This window comes from Durio zibethinus, chromosome 2 (genome assembly GCF_047325235.1).
Source record: "Durio zibethinus cultivar Kanyao isolate XHJ-2024 chromosome 2, ASM4732523v1, whole genome shotgun sequence".
NCBI lineage: Eukaryota > Viridiplantae > Streptophyta > Magnoliopsida > Malvales > Malvaceae > Durio > Durio zibethinus.
This window is the reverse complement of record NC_143163.1, coordinates 34,456,237-34,473,463: the sequence shown is the minus strand read 5'-3', so window position 1 is coordinate 34,473,463 and position 17,227 is coordinate 34,456,237. Positions and strand designations below refer to the sequence as shown.

At 37.2% G+C, this 17,227-nt stretch overlaps 2 protein-coding genes across 9 annotated transcripts; both read right to left on the bottom strand.

The window, feature by feature from the left end:
• Positions 1–260: 260 nt before the first annotated feature.
• On the bottom strand, positions 261–8,493 carry LOC111317971 (DEAD/DEAH box RNA helicase family protein). 7 transcript variants are annotated; one of them, XM_022920529.2, is made up of 21 exons: positions 7,322–8,493; positions 7,182–7,235; positions 6,935–7,047; positions 6,599–6,811; positions 6,426–6,504; positions 6,068–6,121; positions 5,904–5,978; positions 5,725–5,778; positions 5,070–5,114; positions 4,886–4,980; positions 4,668–4,797; positions 4,329–4,427; positions 4,109–4,164; positions 3,913–4,015; positions 3,155–3,283; positions 2,596–2,765; positions 2,352–2,376; positions 2,148–2,263; positions 1,337–1,478; positions 1,125–1,238; positions 261–505 (listed from the first exon to the last, which is right to left on the bottom strand). In XM_022920529.2, exons 1-19 carry the CDS (start codon positions 8,396–8,398, stop codon positions 1,391–1,393), a joined length of 2,775 nt encoding a protein of 924 aa, XP_022776264.2. In that variant the 5' UTR covers positions 8,399–8,493; the 3' UTR covers positions 261–505; positions 1,125–1,238; positions 1,337–1,390. The 7 variants fall into 7 exon arrangements, with proteins under 7 accessions (XP_022776264.2, XP_089609060.1, XP_089609073.1 ...); XM_089752934.1 differs by having other exon boundaries at positions 262–505; positions 1,331–1,478; XM_089752947.1 differs by having other exon boundaries at positions 269–505; positions 1,125–1,195; positions 1,331–1,478.
• A 521-nt stretch (positions 8,494–9,014) lies between these two features.
• Positions 9,015–17,016, bottom strand: LOC111317970 (uncharacterized). 2 transcript variants are annotated; one of them, XM_022920525.2, is made up of 6 exons: positions 15,908–17,016; positions 15,671–15,779; positions 15,254–15,374; positions 14,380–15,114; positions 11,614–13,489; positions 9,015–9,801 (listed from the first exon to the last, which is right to left on the bottom strand). In XM_022920525.2, exons 1-6 carry the CDS (start codon positions 16,101–16,103, stop codon positions 9,377–9,379), a joined length of 3,462 nt encoding a protein of 1,153 aa, XP_022776260.1. In that variant the 5' UTR covers positions 16,104–17,016; the 3' UTR covers positions 9,015–9,376. The 2 variants fall into 2 exon arrangements, with proteins under 2 accessions (XP_022776260.1, XP_022776261.1); XM_022920526.2 differs by having other exon boundaries at positions 15,671–15,755.
• Positions 17,017–17,227: the final 211 nt, after the last annotated feature.

The window sequence follows — 17,227 nt, the reverse complement described above, 5'->3', positions numbered from 1 at the left end:
GAACTGAGGAAAATTCATAACAATAGCTTAGAAATCAGATTTGCCCAGACGGCAAGTTTTTATTTTACCTTTGACTATAGCTTAAAAAATTAAATTAGAATTGTGATTCGAGTTAAGACACAAACTCTTGCGTGCACAACACTAAAGATTATGGCTCTTGAAATTGGTTTAACTTGATTAAAACCCTCAACGGCTCTTATTCCTCGTAAATAATAATAATAATAATAATAATATATAAAATTAATTACTCCTATAAATATACTGGTATAATCCACATTCCTTTTCTTATTATTTTTAGTTCAAATTCCAAACTCTCAATCCTTAAAACGACTTCAATATCCATATATGCAATGCCGGATAGGGAATTTTCCATCAACCCATTCGATAATCGAGGCCCATATAAACGTATGTTTTAATAAATAAAGAATTCTCTCAGTTCTCCAACAGCCGCTCAATTCACCACCCAGCCCTCTCATGGTGGGGTAGGAGATATCATATATGCAGGCTGCAGAAAAGATAAAAGAGGAAAATTCAAATGTCAAATTCAATTATTTCTGCATAAAAGGATGTTCTGGTTTGAAATTAATTGTCAATGTAGGGATTATCTGAAGCAGCCTAAATGCTAATGCCGGATGCCGCCAGCTGTAAGCAAATGCACAATCACTATCTGTTTTGAGTATCTAATATTCCATCCTGATAATTGCATGATCATGTACGCTGATGTATTAGATCAGTTGTAAAGCATGCCCATTTCAGCCAAGGGATTCTCTAATTTCCTCCTTTTTAGTTTGAAATTTTCTTTCATTTCATCTTTATTGTAAGACAAGGACGGATCGAAAATGTCATAGAAAATGAAGAGGAATGACTACTCAAGAATCTTATGATACAATTATGCTCCAATTCTTGAAGCCAAATTAAACGCAAAAGGATAATATATATATATACACAAAGTAGCTGAGAATTGGATTTCAAATTTGCAAAAATTTACTTTTTAAAAAAGATTAATGAATCATTTAAACTAAACTCCAAATTTTCTTTTAAATAAGTCATGCAGACATATAGAAAAGGTGACTAAGCAAAACGCTTTTAAGTTCCAAAAATGGAAGAAGGGTGAAGAAGTTTACCTGCCAAATAAAATTACACCTGGCATGTAATTGCCTCTGTATCGTGTTTTCTCTGTTCTGCACACCCACTTCTAAACCACCAAAGCATTATGCAAAAAGAAGTATCAGAAACACCTGCTACAGGAGAAATTCTCTAGAACTTAAAAAATAGCTGGACAAATGTAAATTGTAATGAACTTAAAAATAACTAAAAAAAAAAAAACCACCTGCACCTGGATATCGCTCTTTATTTCAGATGCTTGCATATTAAACATGACACTAAGCAGCTAAGGTGCATCTTTCCCAACAAGATTCATGAGTTCCGCCTTTGCTGCGTTCATTACCGCCCTGAAATCTATTTGTGTATACCTTCCCCTGCAACTCAGAAATAGAATAATCAGCTCGGCCTCTACTTTAATGAAAAAGATTATAAAACCATGGCCACCCACTGATGAAGCACACTGTCAAAGCAAATGGCTGACAATGAACTATCCTTAGACTTTGTCTCAAATGGAAAGTTTAACAAAGCCCTGAATTTAGCCCACATCATGTGACATTTGAACAAGTCCAGTTTATTGTTGCACCACCCGGCTGTTCCAAGACTTCATAGAATTATCAGGCACGATTCCAAGAAAAATGTGAAACCAATACTAATTATTTATTCTAGTTTCTAGGGAACCGTAAAAATCTTTGCGGAAACATCTAGAAACGGATGGACATTCCTTTCATGTATATAACGGGTCATGTGGTGCAGTGGACACAAAATTTGGCCCGAGAATCTGTCTAAACAGCCTATCATATGAGCGATTCAATCTTCAATTATGCTGAAAGAAGAAATTTGCAACTACTCTTGATGTTGACAATTCCTAGATAGCAGCATTGTAATTCAAAAAAAAATATATATAGATATCAGATGTTATGATTTGCTCAAGATGTTCAAATGGATTGTTCAATGGCTCCTTGACCATCACCAGAGATTAACGGTGTTGGGTCCCTCCAAAAATAACAAAAAACAACTAATGCCAAGGGAAATATATAAGATACCAGAAATGAGTTTTTGACCAAGTTGAAGAAGGATAGGCTGGGCTCCCAATGCCATGCATTATCCTTGCAATAGCTCTTGGAGTAAACTTAGTATGTGAGTTGCCCTGCAGAAAGACCTATTTGACCAAAGCAGATGAAATGTTGTAACACTACCAAACATGAGTACCATTGAGAACAGAATTGCATTGGCTGTACAAATCTCACCTTTATATCTGCTCGAAGAAAAGGGCTGCAAACATACATGATAGTCCTATCATTATGGTGAAATAAAACTTACAAGAAAGAAGGAAACAGGTGACATATTCAGCATGAAAAATTAAAAAAAAAAATAGTTTGAACAGGCACATTATTCATATGGATTTAAATTTGAACTCAAGAACCATCTTGGACCATTGTTAACTGTTCATCTTTGCTGTCTTGAAGCCAAAGACCAAGAATTTGTATCTACCTGTTGTGACCCATCTTATCAAGGACATCATGATTATTGTCTCCCTCAAAATAATCTAAAATCTTCTTTTGCAAGCATGATGTCTGCTGGGCAACATCGCAACCATGCGTCGTCTCACATGTATCCATTGCAAAAACTGCAGAACTGTACATAGCATCCAATTTCCATACCTGATTCAAAAGTGGAAATTTCAGTCCAAGTTAAAACATAAAAGATCAGAAAAAAATGTTTAAAGAGAAGTATTAAAGCCTGTATATTAGAAGTCAACTGGAAATTAACACTGCCAACAAGTTGATATGTTGGTTGCAATGAAAACAACATCCACCATTATACTAATATTGCTTGCCATAAGTGTAGAACAAGAAGAGTACTTCATAACTTAAACATGGAGAAAGGCTGCTTTATAACCACATCATTGTTGTTATAACAAGTCAAGAAACAGCAACTGCCACATTATATGACTATGATCTCAGTAGCACGATCTTTTTTCAAAATGTCCCCAGAGAAAAAATCCAATACACTATGGAATTTGCTAACTTCTAAATGATTAAGGCATTACCTTGCAATTTTCAATATCCAATAACCATCTGGTAAGAAGTGCTGAGAGAGAACAAAAATCACTAGGAACCTCGACAATCTTATAGCAGTAGGCTGGATCCTTGACCTCATATGTTATTTCTCCCTTTACCTAAGATAACCCCAGAAAGAATAAGATGAAAAATTATACTGCTTCCAAATTATACACAAGAAACCAAAAAATAAGACTGATACTGACAAGAAACCAGTAACAAAAGGAAGAAAAAATGAATCGTTATAAATCATTTTTCTTGAAAAAGCAGTGTAGCAATCACATATAACTACAGAAAAATAGCACTTAGATTGAAAACAAGCTTATTATACTGTCTTGTAAATGAGTTTTGGGTTTTCTACAATTGCTGATAGGTTATTGAAAAGTGAATTGAAGCCATAATTATGTTCCAGTGTACAAATAAAGCACATCAACAGAACCATTGCTGATGCTGTCACCTTCAGTGTATATGTTTTTTTGTCATCTTAACAAACCATAATGCATAACTTTTCATGCAAGTAACTCATAGCTTCATAAGATAATCTGGGCAGGAAGAGCATAACTAATGTCTTAACCTCAGGATTTATGGTCTCTTGTAATTATATCGTTAATAATTGGCAGACAATGAAAATTCAAAATGACTTTGATTTTTTATTGAGTAGTAATAAATGAAGTGTGGCTGCCACTCACACATGCAAATAAACATGTATAAGAATCAACAAGACCTAGTTTCTTTTGATAATTCCAACCTTAAGATTCTGCAAGTGATTTGATAGGTCACTAGGTGCAACCCCAATGCTATTTGCCACAGTGGGTATGTCGAACACATACTGCCCTTGCTTAATTTCAGACCTGAAAATTTGATAAAGCATGACTCTCTATGCCAGGAGGTATATGCCTGAAAGAAGAAATGCTGTTCTACATAATCAAGCATGGAAAACATACTTCTTCAAAATGGCAGCTACTGCAGTATCCTTGTCAGCAAGTGATATTGGGGAAGTCTGCATATATGCCAATGATTTCAATCTTTAGTTAATAGCTCACTTCACAGCCACCAAGTTTCAGTAAAAAGACCCTTAAGGGCTTAAAAAAACTCCACAACCTAATTGCTTATGATATTTAACAGAGGTCTGAGACAAATGACATAAATTTGAAAATTCATTACCTTATGGAAATTCAGTGTACAAGTAACATTTAGCTGCGGAAGCAGATGCAAGTATTGTGTTTCGCCCAACTCCAGATGTGTTAGGAGTGTGAGCATTACCTGTAAGCAACAGATTAGATGAATGATAGTCAATAATTTGCTGAATGTCAGACTACCAACATAATTTTGAAAAATGAAAAGAAAACAAGAATCATGATAGAGTAAGACTAGCCTACCCCAAATCTTAGCACAAATGTTTAAAGAGAATCACATATTTTGATTACATAGATATTTTTTTTTTTACAGAAAATATTAGACCGAAAATTCTGGAAGTTCATGCAGCATGATAGAAGAGAGAACCTCTTCTTTCATATCAAATTTGCGAGATCCAGATTCTTTCACTAATGAACAAACTTTCCCCCGTGAATTTGTGTCATCAGCAAAAACTTGACAAAGAAATTTGTTTACTGCAAATTCATCCACTCCATCACTGACAACAAAAAAAATGTAAATCAGTTCCAGAATTATTGAATCCTTTCAATAAATGCTTCATGAAAGATAAATTTAATGCTAAACACCTGTGCATAAGACTACGGAGCTTGTAATATGTCATGTCATCTAAAAAGAGATGGCAATAGGACAATCTCCCATCTCGTCCACCACGGCCAATCTCCTACATGAGGTGATTATTCATTTCATTTAGCAGACACTGAGATACAGAATGCCTTGCTAAAACCTAATAGTTAAAGAGCAAATATCGACCTGTACATACTCTTCCAAGCTTTCTGGCAAGCTATAATGAATTACCTGAAACAAATTCAAGAAAAAAAAACACTTCTGTTATTATCAAATGGTGTTCCAATGCTTAATGCAAGCATATTGCAGCAGAAGGATATGTAAGCCAGGAGAGCCTAGCAAATGTCTGTAGATACAAGATGAAGTCCACAAAATGAAAATGGTGTGCCCCCAAGCCCAGAAGGATAACAAATAAATTACCACCCTATATTCGATCATATAGGCATCAATGATTCCCGAAGACCTAAACCAAATTGATTCTTTTAACAATTTTCCACTTACTAATCTGCCTTTGAGCTGGGTAGGGACAAACTTCAGTGAAGATGACAAATAGGAAAACTAGAGTAGATAGGAGCGGCAGTGCCTTATCTCTTCACATACCATCAGTTATAACGCAAAACCAGTACACTGTTACAATATTCTAATTCATTAATGCACCAAAAAATAAACTAGATTTTTTTTGGTACAAGAGGGAGCACTGTGGCTCAAACCTAGGACCACCACACAAATCCCATCGCACCCTTACAACTTGAGCTGAGTCCAAGAGGCAACCTAGACTAGATTTAATGTGAATATAATGCAGAGAAACTACAAAACTTATAAATAAAGTCTTTCTTCTTACAGCTCCAACGTCCCTCTTGTCAAGCCCCATGCCAAATGCCACAGTTGCAACAACCTTACAAAAGATAGATGATAATTGAGGTAATCATTATAACTATTAAAAAGAATTTAAAAGGAAAATAAATATGTTCAGTACAGAATTCTATATTCCAGTGAGACTAGATCAGGATTAATTCTCACCACTCTAATCTTATTAGCACAAAACAACTCCTGTATGCGGATGCGATCTCTTGCCAGCATACCACTATGGTAACTCTACACAAGCATTAAAAATAAGCTTACCAGAACTTATAGTCTGATTGAAAAAGTCACACAACTACAACTGAAAATATAAAAATACTCACCTTTGCAGAGATATTGTTATCACTTAAGTACCTGCTTATCAGATCAGTTTCAGACTGCAAAATCCAGTGCAAGTATAAATTACTAATGGCCTGAGAAATATACATTGATTGCATAAAAGTAATAGCCAGAGCAATCTGAGATCAGGAGCATTTCAGAAACCGTTTGTTTCCCTTCCAGGTAAATTTAGTCTCAGAACATGCTAAATTTATAAGCTATTTGCAGAATTAGCACAAATTAGGTTATCCAAAAACACAACTGCTCAGAACTAAGCATGGATAGCCAATTGAGAAGAGATAACATCATTCAGCAATGATAAGAACCATGGACTCTAAACATTCAAAAGAAAACCATTATCACCTGAAATTTGCAGTAAACAATAATGCTTTGAGCTTCCAAAAAAGGAGAGGACTTCATCAACTTTAGCATGTCCTTCATTCTATAATGTTCAAACTATTAGAAGTATATTAAAGATTCATAGGATAACCCAACCCGTGAGTAAAACTAAAATAAAAGAGCACCATGGGACTTGCCTATTGCCACTCAAAGACACTGATAACTGTAGATTATCCCTTAATTGTGCATTTTGAATGAGATTGGTTGAAGGAATCTCTAGTGCTGACATAACAGAATGCAAAGTTGTGGTAGTGGCAGTTGCAGTCATTGCAAGAATGCATTCAACATTGAGTTTGGCACGTAGTAAAGATGCTCTAAGTCGCATGTATGAGGGCCGGAAATTATGTGACCTGTTAATTATATTAAATTCATTTCAATATATGCAAAACTTTTATGTGATATAAAATAAGTTTCCTTGGGAAGTGAAGGGATAACCAACAATAACCAAGAACAAAGATAGTTCGACCACTCACCATTCAGATACACAGTGAGCTTCATCAACCACAACAAGTGATACAAACGCAGTAGCAGAAAATATTGATAAAAAGTCAGCATTCATAAACCTTTCTGGTGAAACAAAAAGCACCTAAAACACAAGCCATAAAGACATCAGCTTTTGGGCACTAATGCAACTCAAATTTCCAATCTACAAAATATTCATCAAGGAAAATTCTAAAAAGTCTAGGACTAAAAAATTTCAATATTGTGGATAAAACCCACTTTTATGCTCCCTTCTTGAATCAGCCTTAGTGTCTCGGCAGCCTCTTCAGGTCCCTATTTCAATGCAAAAACACCATGACCACATTACACCATTTATCAATTACTATAATCTCTAAAGAGACAGATAACTCGATTCCTACCTGACTGCTAGACAAGAGACCGCCTCGAATCATGGGAGGCAACTGTTTCAACTGATCAATCATCAAAGCCACCAACGGACTCACAACCAACGTAATTCCCGGCAACAGCACCGCCGGAATCTGATAGCAAAGCGACTTCCCAGCTCCAGTTGGCAAAACTAGCATCGTTGATTTGCCAGCAAGCACCATCTTAATCGCTTCCACCTGTCCATTACGGAACGATTCGTAGCCGTACATTGCTTTCAACAACCTCACCAGGGTATCATCCGACGCCTCGTTTTGAACCGCCGAAACCGCCGCTTCGATCGACTCGCACCTAGTCTTTTTCTCTGCTTTACGCTGTTGTTTAATTTCCGAAACTAAACCTTCTTCGTCGCAAATGCTCTCCATATCGACTTCGGATTTGACTCTTCTCTTGCTTCTTTTGAAATACTTTGATTTGGAAGAGTAACTATTCGTCTTTTTACCTTTGGTTGTGAACTTGCGTTTATAGCCATTGAAATTGAGCTTCACGAAGTTACCTTCTTCGCTGCGCCTTTGTAATTTAACTGGAGGTAAAGGTGCATCTCCTCTGATCAAATTAGGAAACTTCTTGTTGGTGGAACCTGAGGAATCAGAGCCGTTAATTTTAGGTTCGGCAGTTATTTCTGGTGTGGTTAGGGGTTCGAAACTGAGGGAAGGTTTTTGGATTTTGGAGAAGGAGGGCCGGTGCGTAGAGAAGAAACCAGCAGGGAGTGTTTCGAGGGAACGGCCGGTGCAGATTGGTTGGGGTTGATCGGATGGACGGCGGATCTGGAAGGGAAAATTGCCGAGCGGAGAAGCGAGGCCCGGTTGTTGAATAGGTTTGACTTTGGGTTTGGGTCCCGGTTCTGGCTCGGGTTTAGCATGTTTCGAATATGGTTTATTGGGTTTGGAAATGGTATCTGAATGAAAGGAAGGTTTGATCTTTGTTGTGGATTTGAAGGGGGAGGTAAGAGGTTTTGGAGGCCGTTGCGGCGGCCGCCTCGGAGGCAGGAGTGGTTCTCGTGGAGGAGTGGCGGATATATGTGAGCCATCGGAGTCTGAATCGGAGTCCATGGGTGTCAAATGTAGAAGATTGGGTCACTGAGACAGGTGATGAATGACTGTGTGCAGATAGAGAGAGCTCAGCCGCTTTAAGTTTTTTGCGCTAAAATTTCCCGCCTGGAGGATTTTTATATTATTTTAATGTACAGAATCTAAATGTCTAAATTACCCTTGAGCTATTGGGCCCTTGTGGTTTTGAATATCCAATGTTTGGTTTCAAACCCAAGCCTAACCTTTTTCTAAAAACGCTGCAAAATTTTTTCTCTTTGTTTTCTATTTTAATTTGGAAAAAATATTTTACCCCGAATATTAACAAAATTACATAAAGTTTATTTACAATAAAAAAAAAAAAACACACATGATACAAAAAGAGATTCACTTGACTTGTGAAGTCTTTGGACTCTATGTATAGGATAATAATTCGAAAATAAATTATTATTTAAAAACTTTAATAATAAAATAATTGATTAAAATAAAATAAAATAAAATAAAAAGATAACTACCATTGATGAAGATCTATTCAAAATTCTTAATAGTTTGAAAACAGGAGCAATTTTCATAAAAATTAACATTATGAGCCCACAAACTATACAAAGCACAGAAGCAGACGTTGCCTGGAAGGAGAAGCTAAGCAAATTGAGCTATATTTTCAATAATGATAATAATGATAATAATGAATATGATTCTATGAATGAGAGTAAGGGTCTTTAATTCACACTTTCTCCAAGGGAGGACTGGACCCCAAACAAACAGGAATAAGTAAATAGAAACCCCCACTACCCTTTCTTTAATATCAACCTAGAAGAAATTTACTAATAAACAACTTTACAATTATGTCACCAACATCAGGTGGAACCGATTGGAAACAAATTCAAACAGCCTTTAGAACACAAAATCATTAAATTACAAAGCACTTGCCAATCTCTCCAAATATGATCATGTCGAGGCTGGTGGAGACATCCATGTTTGGTCTGAATGAATGACTTCTTCTCACATTATTGAGCAGTTGCATTTGGATTCTAGCTTTGGAGGTTTCATACTGTCCACCTCATTAGGAAGACCAACGTTGCAAATTGAAGATTCATCAGCATTCTCATCATTTTCAGTCTTAGTGGACGGAGATTTTACATCGGTTTCTACCCGCCTCTGCCTCGCTTTATGAGATTTGGAAGTCCTTCGACCAACAGTTCTCCCTCGTAGATCCTTCCTGTCAGAAGTGGATTTCCCCAAGATTGTCACTGTTGGCCTGGAACCTTCCAATGGCACTGAACTTTCCTTTTCAATGGCTATGGTTGCAGCCTGGTAGGCAATATCATGGACAATGGAACTACAGAAAAGTATTGTGTCGGTCGCTTCTTCAAGTGTCAGGCTTCTGGCCTTACTTCCTCCATGACATTCTACCAAGACAGTTGACTCTGTTAAAAAGCATAAAAGGTCATCAGAGACTAACACAATCTCTCTGCCACTCATCAGCATAAAAGGCCTATTTTATCCTTAGGTATCAAAAAGAGTATAAAATTATTGTAAACAAAATTTTACACTAGTTTGGCAGTGCACATACTGACAACAAGGGCATGGTGGCAAATGGAAGATCTAACATGACACCAAGACAAGGATCTATGGGAAAAATTCATTGCAAAGCATGCAATAGTTTCCACCATTAAAAATTACAGCACTTTTGCGAAGAAAACCATTCCCATTAAAAGAGAAGGCAGCACAGCAGAGGACAAAGTCATTCAGGATATATGATAGGAGGACAATGTCATTAAAACCATCATGGCAACATGCTAGTAGCCTTTGGTAGACTTACATTTGATGTACCTTCAAAGTCTCTATAGCTGAGATCAATTGCACTAGGGTAATCAAAGAAATTGAGCTTGTTACATGTCAGTACAATGTTGAGACATTTAACATGCTTGTCTATCATTTTCACCTTTTTGGGGTTAAGGAGAGGGGAGGAGAAAGAATACTTGACTTTTACAACCATGATAAAAATGATTTAGTGAACAATGATAACCTTCATCTATAAAATATTATTGGTAATAACTGCCATATAAATATTTCTCTTAAGATCACGAAATGGGAACATATTCTTTGGTGGTAAAATATACTTAAGATGCTTCCAACTTCACATCTCTCATCGAAGCCAAACAAACTCCATTCGAAACAAACAAGGCTTGGAAACAGGCTATCCTCACATCCACTATAAGACCAGTAATTGCCTTATCCACAGCTTTCCCAAAATTGGTTAAGTAATTGGCTGTGACAAATTTGGTAAACTAAATTAAGATCCTTCATAGCCTAAAAGCCTTATGAAAGTTGTGACTGAACTCAAACTGAAATAAACAGATTTTGGAACCAGGACCACCCTCAAACCTGCTTCTTCCCAGAGCATAACTTTTAGTAGAAAGGCCACAAAGAACAAAGTAATCTGGCAGTATCTAAATGTTTATCATGTTCATTTGTCAGGTTGGGTGGGAAGCAGTAGACATGAATAAGAGATGGTTTAAAAGAGCAAAAGAAAAGGGATAAGGTCCAAATTTACCACTCATATTTTAACAGATGCAAATTTAACACTACTTTTAATTTGATTGAAAAATGGTCAAAAATTATCAGCAAATAAATTTTCTGAATAGTCCTTTCTTCTCTATGTAATATTCCTTTTACAGTTAATTTTTGACCACTTTAAACCAAATTAAAAGTACACTGTTAAAATTGTACTTGTTCAAAAGTAAGTGGTAGATTGGATCTATCACCCTAAGTAGAGTGATAAACATGGACCTTATCCCAAAAAAAAAAAAAAAAGAATAGTAAATGGCCAAATCATTTCATTCCAATTCCATTAAACCTTGCCATCACTTTTCTTATATCACATCATACAAAGTAGCATTAAACTTTATATTTGATATTTTTTATGCATTCACACCTTAACTGGTAACAAATAGGACAAGAGAGAAACTTATAGCTCTTGTTGTTGCTATTTACTATTCTTATCAATAAAACTACAAGAAAGCAGCAACAATTGAAGAACAAATAGGTATTGCTAACTTTTAAAATGAGTAGCATGGATAGTTCATAAAGGATTAAACATAGCTGCATCATTAACTGTTTATTAAAATTGTATTTGACATACCTAAAAATTTCTCAAGAAGGGAAGTGAAAATTTACTTCAAGGAAAGTTGAAAGCCCAAAATAGATAACAAGTCACCACGAAATAATTAACATACCTAAAATGCCATCTGCATGATCTGATGTGTTTTGGTCCTGAACAGAAGCTGTAGTATCCACATCTGAAGGTATGGCAACTGATAGGTCCATGGATGCCTTCTTGTTTCTCTCAGAATTTGGAGAAAAGCCATCAAGTTCTGAACTGCAGGTACTCTGACTGGAATTCTCGATTTCTATTTCTGAGATTTTAGCCAAAGAGTTGTGGCCAGCAGCCTCAACAGCATCTACTCCATCAGGAGTAGCATTCAGCATATTACATTCTTCAAGAGTAGGATATTGAGTGATGGATGATGCATCAACACCAGAGACAACCCTGGCATTACTTGGCAAGTTATCTCCATTTTTATATGAAACACAGTCTTCAGAGGGATGAAATAGTGGTGCTGAATTATCCTCTAATAGCTCTGAAGTTAAAGCATCACTTGTGCTACTAATTTCATTCCACTCAATATCATCTTTTTTGGGAACAGCAGCACCAGCGAATGATGAATCTGCTTCTAAATTTTCAGAAGATACCACTTTGGCTTGTGAAACTACAGCTATTTCCTCTGCTTCGTCAAATTTCAGACAGCCAACAGAACCCTCAAAATTTTCTTCATTTGTGCTTGTTGCAAGACTTAAATGATTGCTTGAACTTTGAGACAAAGGCAAAGCAAAGCTTAGAGGCTTTGCATTCATTTCATATCTGCAATACTCCAACTCAGATTTTTTACCACTTAACTGCCGTTGCACAGGTGTATCTGTTTGTCTAGATGAGCTAAAATCAACAGAGGATGATGCAGAGATACTGCCATGTCCAATAGAGCTTCTGAAACTGTTAGAACTGTCTCTTGCATATGACAGATCTTCATAAGTTACGGTAGCAAAGGTCCTACCTTGAACAACCGGCCCCTTGCTGCTGCTTGACCTCTTTAACAGCACTGAAATGCCTGCAAGTTCTGAGGTGTTAACCTTAAAACCAGAATGCTCACCAGAGTGCTGCAACTGCTGATCTCCTGTGTCCCTATCAGGTAGGCAATGACCAATGGTAGGTTGGTCCATCTCTTGATGGTAACACAGCCTCTGCTCACCTCTCTCAGCCCACATTCCAAGAGAATTTTCTCTTTGCTTGATATTTTCTTCTTGCTTAGAAATCCAGGGTTCAACTGCATCAGTAATTTGCAATGGGGAATCAGATGTAGGAAGTGAGGTTTCCAATTTATGAAATGGTTTATCTTCTTCAGAAATCTTCATAGACAATGCTGGGGAGTTCACTGCAGTTAATGTTGTCAAATCACAGATGTCTCCAGCGACAAAATCATGTTGCCTACTACAATCTGCGCAAAGACTGATTTCTTCTTCAACCTGTTCAGTAACAGGATACCTGCAACCACATTTAGAACAAATTTTTGTATTTTCAAAACTATCAACTTCCAAAAGATCACCCTTGTCACATAAAGCATCAGAAGTTGAACTCATTTCCACTTCAAGACCATGGTGACTTAAGTCCTTAGAGTTGTCAGGGTTACATTGAATTGCAGAGTCTCTATCAGCATCTTCAATAAGAATATTAAGCGAACCATCACGTCTATCATAGCTAGCATCCTGGTTTAATACATCCATCTTATCGAAGGCAAAAACTTCTTCTTGAACATCAGCATAAGGTCCCATTTCAGATTCACTTGCCATATCAACATGTCGGTGGTCACTCCCTTCAGTATCAAGCACAGCACTTATACCTTGATCAGAACTTGCATTACCGCTGGTGGTAACAGATGAGTTCCTTGACACCAAAGAACGATGTGCAGAACTACTTCCCTTCCCAACATAGAAAGAGGTACTTGGAACACTAGACAGTAAAGGTCTGAACATATTAGGAGGACTCTTCCGATGATCCTGTATCAAAATGTTGATTATAATAAACTATAAGATGTGCATTGATGATATGCATGAACACTTCTAAATGACAGCAAGTGCACGCACGAAAGGTGGAGGACAAGTCAGTGCATGGATTCTGCCACAGTTCTCTTTAATTTAGTTTCTTTTTGCTTATTAGTACAAATAGAGTATGCAGAATGCATTAAAAATTGTGAGTGATTTAACACATTAAAGCACATCAAATGAATGCTTATTGCAATCAAAAGTTTACTTATAAACTGCGATTTAGAGAATGCACTCACTAAATTAAATAGGAAATTTAGAGTTTGAATTTCTTTCCCCCTTTTGGACATGCCAATTTAATATTAAACAATGAAGTTTTCAATAGTTATCCAACTGAAAACTTCATAGTCATTTCAGCAATTAAGTCAGACCATAATTCCATGCACAATTCTTACTAACTAGCAGAAGCACATCAAACACATCATTTTAAATTATACCATCATGGTTGCCACCTCTAGATATATAGCATTGAATTCACATATGACATAGGAATTTGAAAATATACTTCTGGACGAAGACGCGCAGATTTACATTCCAATGAAAATGAAAACAGTTAAGTACTTGCATTGAACTTTCACATCTCTTCCATTATTACCGCTGACAAAATCTATACCATATTAGTAAAAAGGATTGGAAGAGAAGCACTTTGCTTTTTCTTTAATTTCCTTTTCTGGATGGCAGTCAGAATGGAATTAAATAAACTAGTAGCAGATAATGCAGGACAGGTTCAGAATACTAAGCAATTGTTAGAGCAAACAAATTAACTACTTATATTTTAATAGTTGTACAAGGACCAAAACTGCCATAATCGAAGCAAATTGACCTAAAGAAAAGTAATAAAATACCATTTGATGAAGAGCAGAGTCAAAGGATCGTTTTGGAGCAGAACTTGGTGATGACACTCTAGCTGATTTCCTGTTAAAGGTTGGAGCCTTGTTATTTGGGAATGGACCAAGCTTCCTTGTGACTGAATGGCTTGATCCACCAAGAGTAATAGACTGTAAAGAGTCTACGTCATCATCACCAGATGATGCTATGGAACCTTTACTGTATGAACTCAATTGGTCTCGATCATGACTACGTGATGAACTTGCACTTCTAGAGGCAGTTGGAGACATTGATTGCCTGCCAAATCTTGCGTCCCTGCCATTTCTAGATGCAGGTGAGGAACCCCTCACATATGATGCCGGTCGATCAGCCAGAGAAGTACGAAGATTAGGCGGTGCCTCTAAGGAGAAACCTGGGATATTTGACTGCCATGCCCTTATTTTCGGTGATGAAGAGTTTCCTCTACTTGTCCTAATAGGAGAAGTTCCCCTTACCCCTGATGAGGCCACAATACCACTGGAGCCTGAGCTTGTCCTTCGAGGGGTAGGCGTAGAAGACCTTCGAGCAGGTGCAGAACTTTTACCAGGGGGAGGAGATGGCCTCCGGGTTGGAGTTGCTGGACGTACTGGACTGGACTGAGATGCTGAAGATGGCCTTCCCCTAGACTGGAATGTGCTATTCCCAGACCGAGGTGATGGGCTTAAACGATTTGGACTTGCACTGCCCCTACTGCTTCTGTGACTCTTGTCCATCTGCATATTTTTCACAGACGATATAGGGCAAATATTTTGAAAGATTAAGCTAAGAGTTTCAATAGAAAACCTAGAAAGAATGCTCATAGTTACATTAATACACATAGTTGCATTCCATAAGAGTAATATGATAACCTACTGTGGAGGATCTTGATATGGAAATGGGTTGAGTTCGAGGTCTACCCCTGCTGGCAACATTAGTTGGTGGTGGCTCATTGTCCAGTGAAGGAAAAAGTGGGGTGTCAGGTGGAGTTAATAGCCTTCAAAATCAGCAAGATGGACACTTTGTCAGAACCAAAAACTTCGAAAAGTACAGATAACAGCTCAATAGCACGATAAAAGAGATGAATGAAATAAAAATGATCACATAATAATAACTGCTTGCTTTGGCAATTAGCAATGACTTATTCTGACATACACTGAACATAGGCAGCAGCAGCACCAATTACATGCAGATTATGTTACTATTTCTGCTTAGTTACCAACCAAAAGGCTTCACATGTCATGGTTTTAAAACAAAAGGTTCCAAAATCTTGAAGCGGAAACCAGGACCTACCATTCGTAGTCATTTTTCTCCTCGTCTGCATTAAGGAGTTCACTAGTCTCTCCTCGAACAGGAACGGAAATTCCAAGCTTGAAATCTGAAAAATATTTCAGTTTTGTAGCTGTAAATGATAATTCAAAACCAAAGAAAACAAACAGAAAGGTTAGATGCAGACACTGATTTCTATTCATTAATTCAAGAGCAAATAAAGCCAAATAACTGAAATGAAAAGTCAAAGCAGAAAATTACAAAATGAGTCTTCAAAGTCATCCGAAGACTGAAGCAAGAAATTCTCCCTTTCTTTGGACTGCATTTCATTGAACAAAGCAAGGTCATCATGCTTTTCTCTTACAATCAACCCGCTCTCCAAACTACGCCCTCGTTTGTGGTTTTCCCCTCTCAGCTCCCTCCCTGGAGAGTATCTCAATGCTGGAGAAGGAGGCATCTCTACTTCGCTAATCTACCCTTCTGAAACAATCACCGCAATCTCTCCACGTATCTAAAAATTAAGCAGCCATCCTGCCCCATAATTTACTCCAAATTCGCCGCCTTTTTGTGTTTCCAACTAACAAATGCAGTCAACTTCCAAATGACCCTAACAAGGGCACAAGTCCTACTTCTAAAATAGAATACGTGAGAGAAATCTTTATAAATCGACAATATTTTGAGAATAACTGAAATGACTGTACATTCCAAAAGGAGAGGTTCAGCACCGTTAACTGAACAACAACGACCAAATTGAGAGGCTCATAACGTAACACAACCTCCGAACCCTAAATTTCCATCAATTTAACAGCTTCATTAAGCAAAACCCTAAGCCAAAACTCAAAATTTTGAGCCACCAGTAACCGCCAAGCTAAGCCTTACCAGCGCTGCTTAAAATTAGAGTGCGGAAATTAATTCACCATTTTTGAAAAGTACAGTTTCAAGTTCCTTGGGCTTACCAAAGAATCCCAAGTCAAACAAAAAACGCCTCCAGATGTAAAACGAAGCTGGTTTTGATTGCGATTGAGATCTCAAACTGGAAGAGAGAAAAAAATGGAGCTTACATGCCAATTACAATGCGAAGAGTGTTGAATGAGACACCTGGATCTATAGGCATTTAATGTCCTTTTCTTCTTTGAGAAAATGAGAGTTGCACGGCTCAGATCGGTGACATAAAGAGCAGACCGATCGGTTTCCAACGGAAACACGTCGAAGTTTCTCGCACTTCTTTCTCCTCCGAGAAACTGAGAGAAAGTGGAATGTCCACGACAGTAAAATAACTAACCTTTGGCCCTTTTTTTTTGGTTGGCTGTTGTTGAGATTTGCTTCTTTCCTCCGCAGCAAGCTTTCGTTTTCTTTTTCATTTTGTTCACTCTCTCTCTCTTTTCTTCTTTTTTTTTTTTAAATCCTTTTTTGGGTTTTAATTAATTTTTGTTTTACTGCTTCAGTGGTAATTACAGTGACTAAATAAAAACTGCAAGTAGCCGTTGGAAATTGTCAACGATCTGTACGGTTAAAATTAATTGAAACTTTTATTTCTCATCGCAGCCCTTCTTTCACTTAAAAAAAATCTTTAGCGGTTGG